The 14,183-nt window shown below is 54.6% G+C and overlaps 1 protein-coding gene across 1 annotated transcript in view; it reads left to right on the top strand.

Annotated features, from left to right (window-relative positions):
- Positions 1 to 4: 4 nt before the first annotated feature.
- Positions 5 to 14,183, top strand: part of EBF4 (early B-cell factor 4) — a gene marked incomplete at its 5' end in the record, with an annotated part of 54,022 nt that continues 39,843 nt past the window's right edge. Inside the window, 6 exons of the mRNA XM_014546532.1 lie at positions 5 to 114; positions 10,434 to 10,590; positions 10,850 to 10,913; positions 11,084 to 11,139; positions 12,763 to 12,836; positions 13,849 to 13,917. Of these exons, the coding sequence (XP_014402018.1) occupies positions 5 to 114; positions 10,434 to 10,590; positions 10,850 to 10,913; positions 11,084 to 11,139; positions 12,763 to 12,836; positions 13,849 to 13,917 (530 nt within the window). The remainder of the gene's footprint in view (positions 115 to 10,433; positions 10,591 to 10,849; positions 10,914 to 11,083; positions 11,140 to 12,762; positions 12,837 to 13,848; positions 13,918 to 14,183) is intronic.

Raw genomic sequence — 14,183 nt, 5'->3', positions numbered from 1 at the left:
GCCCCGCGGCGGGCTGAACCTGAAGGAAGAGCCGCTGCTGCCTGCAGGCCTGGGTTCGGTGCGCTCCTGGATGCAGGGCGCAGGCATCCTGGACGCCAGCACCGCGGCGCAGAGGTAAGCGCTCGGAAGCGACCCAGCGCTCTGGGGTTGGACGGCTCCGCGCCGCCTTCGCAGCTTGCAGAGCTGCTAGGGCGCGGGCTGGAGGGAGCCCTAACTCTGGACAGTCCCAGCAAGCTCTCCCGCCCACCCTGCCCCGAGCGTCAGTGCTCTCTCCTGAGGATGTGGGGCGGGCAGGCCGGGGCGGGGCTTCTGCCTCCACTCCAGGCTGTCCCTGCTCTGACTTCTGACTATTGCAGGTGGGCCCGGCCACCCGTGGCTCTAAGGAAAAGGTATCCCGCCTGCCCGCCGTCCTGAGCCCTAGCCCCACAGCCACCAGCCTTGTAGGAACGGCCAACCCCGGCTCCCTGGGCAGTCCCAGTGCCTCTCCAGGTCCAATTCCGGGGCTCAAACCCAGCCCCCTTTCTGCTTTCCCACGCCCCTCAGTGGGAGGATGGGTGTGCTGTACTGGAGAAGCGGCAGGGTGCTGAAGAATGAGAAAGATAAGGCGGGCAGCCCGCTCTGCTAGCTAGAGTGATTGGGGCTGGGAATGGGGCAGGGCCCCTCAGGTCCCGCCTCTTCTCAAGGTGTTTTTCTGGTGGGTCCTGCGGGAAGCCCGCACCCACACCCATCTCCTCCTCTGACTCCTTTGCAGGAGTCTGGGCAGGGAGACTGGGTGGGGGATGGACTCCTGGATTTGGAAAGGAAGTTTAAAGATGTGTTGACCTGCCCCCACCACACTAGGGCCCCCAGCTTTTTGTATCTCTAGTTGTGAGCATGGGGAGTAGGGGGGTTAGGGGGGGTAGTATGGAGAGGTGCTGCCTCTGCAGACAGCTGGGGCCTATGAAAGCTGGGCTTCCCAGAGTCCTAAGCAGCTGCTCGTACAGCAGCCTGAAGGGATTCTCATAGGGGATTGCCTGGCACCCAGGCCATATAGTCACATCCCCTGCCCTGTCCAGGGGACACCACTGAGTCCAACCCCAGCCTTACCCCTTAGCACACCTTGTTTCATGCTCAAACTGAACCGGTGATTCTGCACGTCCTTTTATGACTGTCAGGAGGGAGCACTGGGGGGATTCTCTCTGGAGTGCATCTCTTCAAGAAGAGAAAGGTCTTGCCTCTGCATTAATTCACTCATGATATGATTATATCCCAGAAAATTGGAAAATAGGACACAAAACCCCACCTCTCTAATACAACTACTGTCAACACTTTCCTCCCATCTTTCTTCTCATGACCATGTTTTTTCCCCTGTGCTATGCGTACAATTTTGTATCCCGTTGTTTTTCTGTTGGTTCTGGCTTTTTTATTTAACGTGACATAACCAATCTCTTAACATCGCCCCATGTTTCTCTCCACCTCTGGCTGTGTGGTGAAAGCTCCTTATAACCGTGGATAGGGAGCTCCAATGGGGCCTCTGGGGTTTAAGGTTCCTTTTTCTCTCTGACCCTCCCGTGTCCCAGCCTCAGGCAGCAGGTTGGATGAGGGGGAAGCAGATGTGAAGGAGGCAAGTGCCCTTGTAGCTTCTGTGGGCGCAGGAAGTGTGGGGTGAGGCTTTGCCAGCGGATTAGGCCACCAGCAGTGTTGTCTTCACATGGGGGTCTTGACTGGTGCTTGGGGGTCAGATTTGAGTCCCCAGGGCCACATTGCTGGACTCAGAAGGCTTTCCCAATTTGAAAAGGGGCATTTCTTCAGGCCTGGGCTGCATGTCTCCAATTCCGGAGACTTGTCTTAGGACACAGCCTGAGAGGGCCCCTCCCCACATTTGAGTGACTCTGGGTCACCTCCTTCCCGAGAGCAGGCTAATCCTTTCTCCTCATTCTTCCCAGAAGTAGCCCAGCCTCTCTCCTGTTTGTATCTCAATCCCCAGATGGTCTTGTGCTCAGCTCTTCCCATCCTAAAACAGCAACAACAAAACTTCTTTTCCTGTCCCCACCTCCCTCTTCAACCTCTGCCTGGTTCCTCTCCCTCTCATCTCTGAGAAACTTGCCCAGGAGCATTCCCCGCCCCCGCCCAAGGCTGCTTAGCTGTCTTTGATGCTCTCCTTTGCCCCACAGTCACCTGGTTGTCAGGGCTTCTGGAAGTTCCCTCTGTGTCCTACTCCTAATCTCAGTGCCTACGGACAACTTGTAATGATGACATGCCCTCCACCACTTTCCTCTCTGGCTGATGGTTAACCTACCCTGGTTTCTTACTGTCCAACCTCGGCCTTTCACCACTCCCCCAAACCATCTGCCATGCATTGGGGACCAAAGCGATATTTCCAAAGAACTCTTCTCTGCTCATGTCCCTCTTCAGTTAAAAACTTCAGTGACACCCCCTTCCTCCCAGAGATTCAGCATTCAAGGCCCATCACAGTCTGATCCCAAGTTTCCTTGCAGCCTTTGTATGATACTTGTCACTCAGCAATGGCTCTTGAAACAGTTCCCCTGTTCCTCGCACCCACATGCCCACCGAATAGTCTTACCTAGTACCTTCTCTCTCTGTGCCCTCCCACCCAACCCAAGGGAATAGTTGTCAGTGCTGCCTAAGGCCAGAGTCAGCTGTGCCCTGACTCCCGAGCTTCCTTGCCTGCTAGCCTGTTCCTTCAGAGCAAGGAGGGTGGCTTGTTCGTCTTGTGTCCACAGCACGAGGACAGGCTCGAGCAGTCAGTAGGGGGGCAGAGAGCATCTGCTGAAGGAGACAGGAGTGCATGTTGGAAGGCTCCCAGACTCCTTTCTGTTGGGCTACCCTCTCCACTCTGGTGGTCTCCAGGATCTACCTGACCCCAGGAACCAGGTACTGGGGCAGCTGCTGCTCTCCAGCTCTGCAAAGCCAAGGTTCACGGAAGCTAGAGAAGGAGAAGCCCCAGACCCTAAGGACAGTAGGGAGGATCTGCCAACAGGAAAGAAGTTCTCAGCAAAAGAGGGGTGGGGGGGAAGGGGGGCTGCATACCCTCAGACTGGAGGCAACAGTGAAGGGCAGGGAAGCCTGGTGCAGAGACTGGCAGGGTCTTCCAAGTGGAGAGCTTTGCCCAGGACCCTGGCCATTGCCATGACTGTCCTCTCTCTGGGCCAATAGGACTTTAGCTCTGAGACCCATATCCCAGCTTCCCCGACTCCCCTTCAGACCCACATCCGCTTGTTAGAGTGCTCGGCACAGAAGCAGCGGTCCTGTCTTTCCGATGTGATGCCCAGCCTGGGGTCCGCGGAGGACCCGGCCAGCCTCCCCTCGAGCTGGTTCCACCGCACTTGCAGGGCCCTGAGAGGCAAGCCAGCTGGGGCTGCCTTTCCTGTAAGCAGCTGCAGGCTAGCCTCCCTGCTAGGAAATGCTTTTGTTTGCTTTAATAATTAATAGCCGCTCCTCAGCCTGGGACCTGGCAGACAGGCCTGTGGGTGGGTGGTGAGGGAGTGGGCAGAGAGAAGCAGTGTGGCCAGTCTTTTTCCTTCTTGTTTAGGGACCTCGGTGGCTGAGACAATTTCCTGGGGCAGGTGATCAGAGCCGCTGCTGGGGCAGTGGGGGCAGGGGATATGAAGCAGCCCCAAAAGCCTCCTCTCCTTCCGGCAGGCAGCTGTGGACATGGCTTCTGACCAGCTGCCTCTAGCCACTAGGTCTTCCTCTGCCCACGTGGCCGAGGTGGGTGCACACCAGCGAGCTTCTGCTTTTATCTTCCCTGGTCTGTGGCACAGCCAGGCTCCGGGCATGTCGGGTTGGGCAGGACTAGGCCAGTAGATCTTGGTTAGGGCCAGGAATGCCAGGCGTAGCTTGATGGTTACCAGCAGTCCCAGGGGCCCTGGGGATGCCTGCAGGGAGAATGGGGGCCTGTGGGACGCTTGGAGGAAGTGAGGATGCAGAGGAAAGGAGCGGGGTGGGGGGGGAGGGGGGGCACTTAGGGAACCATGCCAGGGTAGGGAAAGGACGAGCAGGATTTAGCGGAGACTTTAGGGGAATCTGAGACAAGGGTTCAGATGTAGTAGACGTACATTTTTTTTTGCTCCTTCCACCTTCAGGGGGAGGGTGGTCAAAAAACAGCCTCCCCTCATTTCTGATGACCTCAGGGCTTGTCCCCGCTTCCCAGCATCCCAGACTCCAAGAGGGATCAGGCTCAAGCCAAGGCACTGTTAGAACCTTGGGCTGTCAAGGAGGGGAAGAGGGAGGATTTGGTGCTGGGCAGGAGCAGGAAGAAGCCTGAGGGTGCCTCTGGGGAGAAGCCAAAGCTCCAGCTTCAGCCACTTGTCCTCTGTGGTTTGAGATGCTTGTTTTAAATTGCTAGTGTTTGTGAAAACCATGTAGTCAAGGATGTGAGGAACCACTAGTGGCCTGAGAACAGAGCAGAGAAGGTGAGGGAGGTGTTGTCTGTACTACCCAGTCATGGCAAAGTCCAGCAGCTCTGTGAGAAGGACTCTAGGGCATCCTGCTCAGCCTCACAAAGGAGCACCTCCAGGCACCGCTGGGTGGCCCTGGGACCACTGGGTGGCCCTAGCAACAACAGCCAGACAACTTGGCAGCCCCTAGTATGTCCCCATATCACCCATCTGTGCTCTGGAGCACAGGCCACCTGAATGGCCCAGACTGTGAAGGTCAGGTTGTCCTTGAACTTGGACACCCAGCACAGTACTCAGGAAGCCCATGTACACACCATGTTTGCTACAAGGCAGGTGTCCTCCCACCAAAAACTAGCTGTGCAAACCAAAGCTTTTTTTTTTTTTGGTCACAGTTGCCTTTAACTTTGGGGCTATTTCAGAACAGAAGATGGGAAGGGGGTGAGTGGGCCCTGGTGGAAATATGAAAGTGACTACTTTCTCCTCCCATATCCTGGTTCTTTAGTACAGGGGCAAATGGCCCACCACCTCAGCACCCTCCGGAGTTGGTAGGAAAGTGTTTTGAACATTTTGTTGAAAACAATACTAGTATTTTTAAGAAAGTGAGATGTATAATTCGTTTTTGGAGTCTTACAAAAAGTAGTTAATGTGGCTATTTTCATCACTCAGCTACATTTACGGTACCTGAAAAGGCCACTGGTGTGGCAGGCTTTGTGCACTGATGATGCTAAGTGAATGAGCTGTTTCTGAATTATAGACCCCAACCACAAAGGTGCCAGGTGAGGCAGTTCTTGTGCCTATCGGCCTCATGACTTCCATTACACCCTGGTAGTTGGCACCACCACCCCCCCATGTCCTCTCGGAGCCTTGTAAAGGGTCTGCTTCCCCTGCCAGTATCTGATTCCTAACACTTATTTAGGCTCCCAGGGCCTGCTCTGCCCATTTGCACATCAGGCCAGAAGTACCTGCGAAGTATTCCAGAAGCCCTCAACCAATGGCTGGCTGGAGTTGGAGGGTAAATACCCCCGTTCCTTCCAGCCTTCTGGCGCAATAACTCCAGAGCACGTGCTCTCAGCTGTTTCCAGAGCCCCCGGTGCGGTTGCCCACAGTAGCAACTTTTCAATAATGCACCCTTTATAAACCGCCCTTCCTTTTCTCTCTCACTCCCCACCTCTATCAATGTTTCCCAACTCCTCTCCCACATAAGCTTTGCATCTGAGGGTTCTGCTTCTGGGGAAATCCAAATAAAACACTTGCCTCTCCAGACTCCAGAGGCTCTCCTCCAGTCTCCCTTCTTTGAGATAAAGGAGTCATATCCATAAACATTCTCGCAGTTTCTCCCCCACACTCTGAACTTGGGCAACCCCACTTTGGAGACCACAGAATCAGAGACATTGGCCTTCATCTACATCTGTCTGCTTCTAAGCTAAGAGAGCAGTGAGTGGGCCCACCTCCCACCTGTATCCCACACATCTACACCCAGGCCACGCGCAGCAGGGCTCGCAGACCTCTCCGCATCCCCTGGCTCTCTTTGAGTTTCTTTCTGTTCTTTAATTGTGGTTTGTTTTCTCACTACAAGAGCTTCAGCTATTCCCAAGGGGAGAAAAGCAAAATTCTCTCCTCCCCTCTCTCAACCCTCTCCTTTGGGGCTTACAATTCCATTCAGGGATGTTGGTCGGTCACCCACTGCACGCTGGGTGTGGGAGTGGAGGTGCCTGGGGGGACCAGGAGAAGAAAGGCCTAGTCCAGACCAGCCTCTGGTGCTCTCACTGATGTGCTGGTCCTTTGTCATTCTCTGTCTCTCAGTTCATAGGAATACTAGAATGTCTTTAAAGCAAAACCTTTTCTATCTCACCTTGATCTTCTCACATACCGGGCTGGGTTTGAACAGGGTAAACTGGAGACATTCACAGACCAGGAGCAGGCCTGGGTGTGCCCAGCAGGGGCTGCGGCTGTCACATTGTTCTGTTCAGGATAGTGATCCTGTCTCAGCTCTGCACTAGCCACCTCGGCCCCATTGTTTTGCATGGGTGGGTGAGCCCAGGGGGAGGATTGTGCCTCAGACCCACTAAACAAGGTGGAGGAGAGAGGATAATGCTGGGCTGTCTCAGGGGAAGTGGGACTGAGCCTCATCCCTGTGGGGTGGGGCACAGGCCTATGAGACAGGGCAGCCCCTCCATACTCCCCAGCTGGCAGCACCAGTGTCACACACCCCAGGCAAGGGTACCTGACCTCTCTCTCCAAGAATCCCCTCCTGTGGGGAGGGTGGACCCTGTGAAGGGAGCTTGGCTTGGGGCTTAGGCCAGACTTCCCAGGTCTGGTTCTGAGGAGGCTGCAGGAGCCAGCAGGTAGGCAGGACTCAGGACTGCCTGATATCCGCCAAGAGGGATGGATGGGAGAGACCAGCACCATTGGTTTACTCTTGGCCTGGGAAGTACAAGGGTGTCTGTATAGAAAGGGTGTGTTGAGTGGTCTAGGGGATCGTATTATTGCCCAGCATCCACCCTTCCTCTCTTAAGACCTTTTTTGCTTTCCTCTATATCTTCACTCCCTGCTGTCTGAAAGCTTTCCAGTGTCTTTCCTGGGCAAGATGACAGAATAAAGGGCAGAGTGATCTGGGATGGTTCCACAAGCCCACCCCCTTCTGGCCTTCTCTCATCCCAGGTGGTCCTGGAACCTGTCCCTGGGAGCTTTTCTCCCCGCAAAGTGGTCCTGGGGACTGAAGGGAGGAGTCAGGGTTGCTGCCTCATTAACATATTCATCAACAGTAATCAGGGACCTGCTGTGATCAAAGCCCTCTGGAGGGAATTTGGAGGGTCAAGGCCAGGACTTCAAAGGACTGTAGCCTGAGGGGGTAGAGGGGAGAGGGAGGAGGAAGGATGAGGGATTAAGGGAGAAGGATGTCCTTAGAGAAAGGAATTTGTGTAGAAAAACCTTTGGTGTGGAAAAGCTGTTGGTAGTCCCCCTCCTCCTCCTCCTCCTGATCTGGACAAACAAGACCCATCACTTCTGCCTCTGGAACCAACATGTCCTATGGACCACTGGGGCTCCCAGGCAGGCTTTCAAGAGGAGGAACAATTTTCATTTTATTGTTTATGTATTTAGTGTACTCTAGGAGTAAAAACATGACAAGCCTCTCAACTCTCAAGCCCATGACAGCTCAGATATTATGGCTTCACAGGAAGCTGAATACATTTATTTTATTTTATTTTTTTAGAGCAAAGGTGGAAATTTATTGAAGAACAAGTACAGACTCCCACGTGGGGAAGGAGAAGGAATCTCACAGCACAGGCTCCCATGTGGGGAGGGGGAAAGAGTCCCCTTAAATTATGTGAAGAAAAATCTTAAGTAGTGATGAATATGGCAGGCGTTGGCATGTCCGTGGTGGGACCCTGGTCTAAACGGCTCTCAAGGCAGTCCCACCGCCCCATCCTCCTCTATCCCTGCTGCAGCCTCCCACTGGTAAACATGATTTTCTGAGTAGGATGGTTTAGATCAGTGGTTCTCAACCTTCTGGCCCTTTAAATACAGTTCCTCATGTTGTGACCCAACCATAAAATTATTTTCGTTGCTACTTCATAACTGTAATGTTGCTACTGTTATGAATCGTAATGTAAATATCTGATATGCAGCATAGTCTTGGGCGACCCCTGTGAAAGGGTCGTTCGACCGCCAAAGGGGTCGCGACCCACAGGTTGAGAACCGCTGTTCTAAGCCCTGCCTGGCTTCAAACTCTTCTGATGGCCTTTAGTCATGTTTCCCAAACCACATCGCTCAACAAAAGAGCTCCATAGTGGAGTAAGCATGGTGTCTCAGTTATCTACTGCCACATAAAAAAAAATGCTCCAAAACTCAGCAACATAAGACAACAAATATATTATCTCACACAGTTTCTGAGAGTCAGGCATCAGGGAACAGCATAGGTGGGTGGCTCTGGCTCAGGGTTTCTTTCTTTTTTGTATAAGCAAGTAAATTATTTTTTTAAATTGAGATATAATTGACACATAAAATTATATTAGTTTCAGGTGTACAACATAATGATTCAATATTTGTATTTATTTATTTCAAAATGATCACCACAGTAAGTCTAGTTAACATCTATTACCACACAGTATTATTAACTCCTAGAGGCCCAATGCACGAAATTCTTGCAAGAGTAGGCCTTCCTTCCTTCGGCTGCCAGCATCGCTTCCCTCTGGCACCCGGAACCCGGGTTTCCCTCACAGCCCCAGCTTCCTCTGGAAGGTCATCCAGTCTAATTAGCATATAACGTTTTTATTATTATAGATAAGCCATGGCTCAGGGTCTCTTATGAGGCTGCAGTCAAGGTGACAGCCTGGGCTGCCATCATCTGAAGGCTTGACTGGGGCTGGTGGATCTCCTTCCAAGGTGTCACTCAAGTTAGTGCTGGCTGTCGACAGGAGGCCTCGGGTCTTCTCCACATGGACCCTCCATAGGGCTGCTTGAATGTCCTCCCCACATGCCAGCCAGCTAGAACAAGGCAGAAGCCACAGTGTCTCTTATGACCCAACATTGGAACTCATATGCTACCACTAGTGCTATAATGTATCAGCCACACAGACCAATCCTGATACAGTATGTGAGGGGACGACCCAGGGCATGAATACCAGGAGCTGAGGATCCTGGGAAACCATCTTTGAGGCTGGCCACCACACACCAGGAGCACCAGCTTGACCAGGCCAAGTGGGGTCCATTCCTGGAGGGTGTCCCAGGCTCCCCATACACAAATGTATGCTATGGAGCCCCATTTCCCAGCAATTGTGGCCATAGTGCCCTTTTGTAAAGGAAGGATCTGGAGCTACAGAGATCTAAGGAATATACTTTGGAAGACCTTGACCCAGAAAAGGAAGTCTAAACTCTGTTTTTTTGTGTCCCTGCCTAGTCTAGCACTTTCAATATAGCCTTTTGTCTCCTCACTTCACTTTGAAATCTGTAGCCCAGTGACACTAACACTCACACCTACTGCCATTTCTTATGCTGTCTGGTCTGCTCTTTTGTGGAGAAGACCCAAGGGTCCACGAGGAGAAGACCTGTTGAGCTCTTACTCATCCCTCAAGGACCGGATAAAGGCCACCATCTCCATAAATCTTTCATCTCTCACAGAAAGAATTCATTTTCTTCTTCCTTTGCTTCTATGGTTTTTAATATAGTAACATCTTTTGCAAGGCACCTACCACTTTGTCTTGGGTTACAGCTCTCTGTCTTCCCTCCTCTTCCAGGCATTTAACTCCAGCCCCACTCAGTGCCATGTGTTCAGTGCTTGGTACGTCATTGGAGTTCGGGAAATACCTGGTGAAAGGGTCCCTCTCCTCTTGCTCTCACCTGGCCTTGCTTCTGAAAACAGTTTCTGGCGACCCAGGAGAAAGCCCTTGGCAAGGCCAGACCAAAAGACCCTCCTGCCCAGGGAGCCAGGGGCTGTCTTTCCCAAAGCAGGGAGGCAGGTCCCTCCACACCTGGAGAGGCGCCCCCTGCCTTCAGCCAAAGCCCAGATCCAGGCTGGGCAGACTAATGGCCCTGAGCCAGTTTGATGTCTGTCTCTGAGGGTCCGATGGATATCATCTCCCAGGCAATGCCAAAAGCTCGGGTGCACAGCCATGGACTGGGTTACAGTGGGCTATTTGTTCCAGAACCTCCTAACTTCCTCTTGATGCCCTCAAGGGCAGTCTCAGGAGCCTCTGGTCAGTAACATGGGTTGTTCATGCATTTGGTTTTGGAGATCAGCCTTCCAAAATGTGGGGCCCAAGGAAAAGCCTGGGAGGGAGCCTGGCTGGGACACCTTTGCTGCCACTGCCTGTTCCCCAGAGAGCAGGCTGAGTGACGTCGGGGCTCAGAGGCTCCTGCCTGGAACTGCAATGATCCTGGCAAGCGTGGAACGGGCCCATCCAATTTATTCCTTCCCCAGAGTCTTGACAAGTCAGAGCCAAATCCTGGCCAGCCCCACTACCTGGCCAGAGGCGATGGGGTCCTTCTCTCTGAGAGCACTTCCGGTGGCTTCCTGCTCCTCTCTTCCCACAGTGGCGTGGGCCTGGCACGGGCACACTTTGAGAAGCAGCCCCCCTCCAACCTCAGGAAATCCAACTTCTTCCACTTCGTGCTGGCCATGTATGACCGGCAGGGGCAGCCCGTGGAGGTGGAGCGCACGGCCTTCATCGACTTCGTGGAAAAGGACCGAGTGAGAGGCTCGTGGGCTCCGCTGGGACGGAGCGCGGTGGGGAGGGGGCAGGAGGGCTTCAGGGATCCCCTCCCACCGGGGCAGATGAATGGATAGACGTGGAGAAGTAGAGAAGGGAGGTGGTGTAAATGGATAGACGTGGAGAAGTAGAGAAGGGAGGTGGTGTAAATGGATGGACAGGAGGGAAAGAGGGTGGGCGTAGAGAGGGGGGCTGGGTGGGGGAATCCCTGGGAGCATCCTCCCCATCTCGGCCCTGTAGGAACCTGGGGCTGAGAAGACGAACAACGGGATCCATTACCGCCTCCGGCTGGTGTATAACAATGGTGAGTGAAGCCCACTGCACACTGGGTGCCAAAGCCCCACGACACAAAATACCCCGTTGCAGGGCTGAGGGGCCCCTGCCTCCAGGTGGGGAGAGTGTGGAGTGTGCTCCAGTCATCAGAGGCCACGGTGCTCCCCATACAGCAAGCCCTCTCCACCTTTCCACCCTCAGGACTTCGGACAGAGCAGGACCTCTATGTGCGTCTCATTGACTCCATGTCCAAGCAGGTGAGCCAGCCCAGGGATGCTCTGGCCTCGGATCCCCATCTCTGGGGGTGTGAGTGAGCATCCGCATCCCTGTCCCCACCTCCCCAATGCTTACCCCAGTCTGTGTGGTCCTTGCCCTCTAGTCTAGAAAAAGGCAATATTTGTACAAAGACCTCATCCTAGGTCATGTTCCCTGGAAGCCCAGCCTAGACAGAGGGGTTCAGCTGTACAAGGTTTATTGGGGAGGCAGACAGCGGCTCTCAGGAGAAGAGAGGGAGGGAAGCAGAACAGGGCAGGGGATGCTCAGCATGGATGGGGTCTCAGCTGCAGTCCAACCTCAGCCTGATCCACAGGGAGCCCTGGAGAAGGAATGACAACAGAGTCGTCCCCCCTGAGGCAAGGAAGCCAGGATTCTGTACCCTGTATGAGTCAGTCATTGGCTGGGGAACACTCCCAAGGGGAGCCTGTAACCTTCCAGACATTTTCAGGCAAGGCAGCGCCTGTGTGTGAGAGCCAGTCTCCAGAGAAAACACATAGCAGCCCACAGTAACTGCAACTGGGGGGTGGGTGCACTGGGCCAGGAAAGGGGATGAGGTGGGGCCCAGAGCTTCTCCTGCAGACCCTCAGCACCTGCTGAAGTGGAAGGTCACGGGAAGGAGGCTCAGGGGCCAAGGTCCCAGGGGCTCAGGAAGACTGATCCCTGAAGGAGCCCTGATGGGCTCTCGCTGAGGCAGAGCTGCAAGTCTCTTGCAGAGAAGTTGTGAGTGCACGTCAACAGGGAGCTGAGCTCACATGGGCCCATCAGTGGCCCTGAATGCCAGTGGACACTTGGGCTTTCCAGCAGTGCCTATCCAATCCCAGGACAGAGGGAGAGACGGTTTCTTTCTAGAAACTCTGTGGTTGCCGTCATGGGGGAGGCAGACCAGGCAGGTCGTGACAAAGAGGGATTGTTGTGGGGGATAATGTGGAAGCGGTTGTGGGGGAGTCAAGAGGAAGAAAGACCCCACAAGTGGGAGATGGCTGGGAGGCTCAGGGCTTATAAAGTGGGGAAACTAGATTTGCAGTTTAGGAAGCTTACTCCTTGCTTCAGGGCAGAGGGTGGAAGTGGCGGCGGGGTGGGGGGCGGGGTAGGCAGTGAGGAAACTGACCCAATAGTCCAAGGGGGAGACCTGGGCTGGGGAGGTGGTAAGGATGGGAGGGGGGGAGTCTGATTAACCAGCTAGGAAAGCCTAGAGGACAGTGTTTGTGAGCAGAAGCAGAGGTCCACTAGGGCCATGGGAAGCGTGGGGATAAACGTGTCTACCCCCATCCCAGCCTGGCCTTGGTCCTTGGGCCCAAGCAGAGCTGGACCTGGAAAGAGGTGCCTGTGGACAAACAGGATCTATGGAGTTCCTGCCACTGTTGCCTGTCCTGGTGGTAATCCTGGTTTGGGGAGCCAGGCTCCCAGTTCCTGCTCTCACCCCTAGGCCCCCCGCAGAGTGGCTGGGAGGGTATGGTGTTCCCAGGGGGCAGGGCCCATCCCTCCCCTGCACTGGGACATAAGAGGAGCCTACAGCCACTTCCAGGGGGCAGGGCCCATCCCTCCCCTGCACTGGGACAGAAGAGGAGCCTACAGGGAGCCTGTGCCCTTCCTCCCTCCCCCAGGCCATCATCTATGAGGGGCAGGACAAAAACCCGGAGATGTGCCGCGTGCTGCTCACCCACGAGATCATGTGCAGGTGAGAAGGGGGGCTCACTTGCACCTTGACCCTTGGCCGAGATTTTGTCAAGGACCCCCACCGGGCCCTGCCCACTGCCACTGCCACCACCGCCCTCCTTGCTGCTCCCTGGGAAAGCCTGGGGGGCAGGTAGGCGATGAGGGAAGAGAGGAGGCCCCTGGGCACAGTGCTGGCTGAGGAGAGGGTCCTTGAGGCCCCATTAACCTGGCCTGTTTATGTGGCTTCTCCAAGTGTTTTTGTAAGAGAAGCCTCCAGCCGCTGCTGGGAAGCTTAACTAATAAAGCTCTGGGGAGGGCTCTCTGGGGATGTGGGGGCAGGGCCTGGGCCTCCTGGATTCCCTCCAGAGCAGGAGAGAGGAAACTTTGCTGCCTCCTACTTGACCCCGGGGCACTTCCTGGGTGGGGCAGGGGGGAGTGGGGGGCACACAGCGGTTGGCTCCCCTTCCCCATCACCACAAGGCCTGGCATTTCTAGGCAAGGTCTCCCCAGGAGATGCCAGTCGGACAACGTCAGTTCCTCATACATGGAAAAGAGAATACAATGTTCAAAATCTGGTTGGATAAAAAAATTAAATTAGAAAAAAAGATTTTAAAAAATGTGCTTAGGATGATGGCTGCCTCTGGGAAGAGTAGTGACGTGACAAGGAGGGGGCTCCAGAGGCTTCTGGGGCACTGAGCACTACGCGGTGTTTCTTGTCAGGGGCTGGTTACATGGGCAGGTTCACCATGTGACGATTCCTGAGCTGCATGCTTACCATCTGAGCTGTCTCTATGCATCCTCCAGCCGCAGCATACCTTAGGGACAAGGTTTCCCTGCCAACCTTATCCCCTGGGCTGGGCTCTCCAGGTCCCCGTGGCAGGACCCTCACTGCCTTTCTCCCCCAGGTCCCTGGGAGTGAGCCCCTCTGGCCCTAGGATTCCATACCCAGACACACACACACACACACACACACACTGTAATCTCCCACTCCTTCACTCCCTTTCTCCTTCCTTCCTTCTCCATCTTTCCATCAGCCGGTGCTGTGACCGGAAGAGCTGTGGCAACCGGAATGAGACACCCTCAGACCCCGTCATTATTGACAGGTACAGCTAGGGGAGGCCTGGGAGCTGCAAGGCCTGGGCAGCCTGGGCTCAGTCACAGAGTGGTGGTGGCTCCAGGGAGGGATGGAGCTGCCCACCCCCTCTCCCACCCCCATGTTGGTGGCTCTCAGCAGAAAAAAAAAAACTGCAGACACCAGGGAGCCACCAGCCATGGCCCCTGAAGAAAACCTTGGTGGCAAACTTTCTGGGGCTGGGCTTAGGAGCTGTGTTCCCTGAGGGAGCCTGGGAAGGGGAAGGGAGGGGCGGGG

This window comes from Myotis brandtii, unplaced genomic scaffold (assembly GCF_000412655.1).
Source record: "Myotis brandtii unplaced genomic scaffold, ASM41265v1 scaffold45, whole genome shotgun sequence".
NCBI lineage: Eukaryota > Metazoa > Chordata > Mammalia > Chiroptera > Vespertilionidae > Myotis > Myotis brandtii.
Note: the sequence above shows the minus strand (reverse complement) of the source record. Positions and strands in the feature narration are given on the sequence as shown.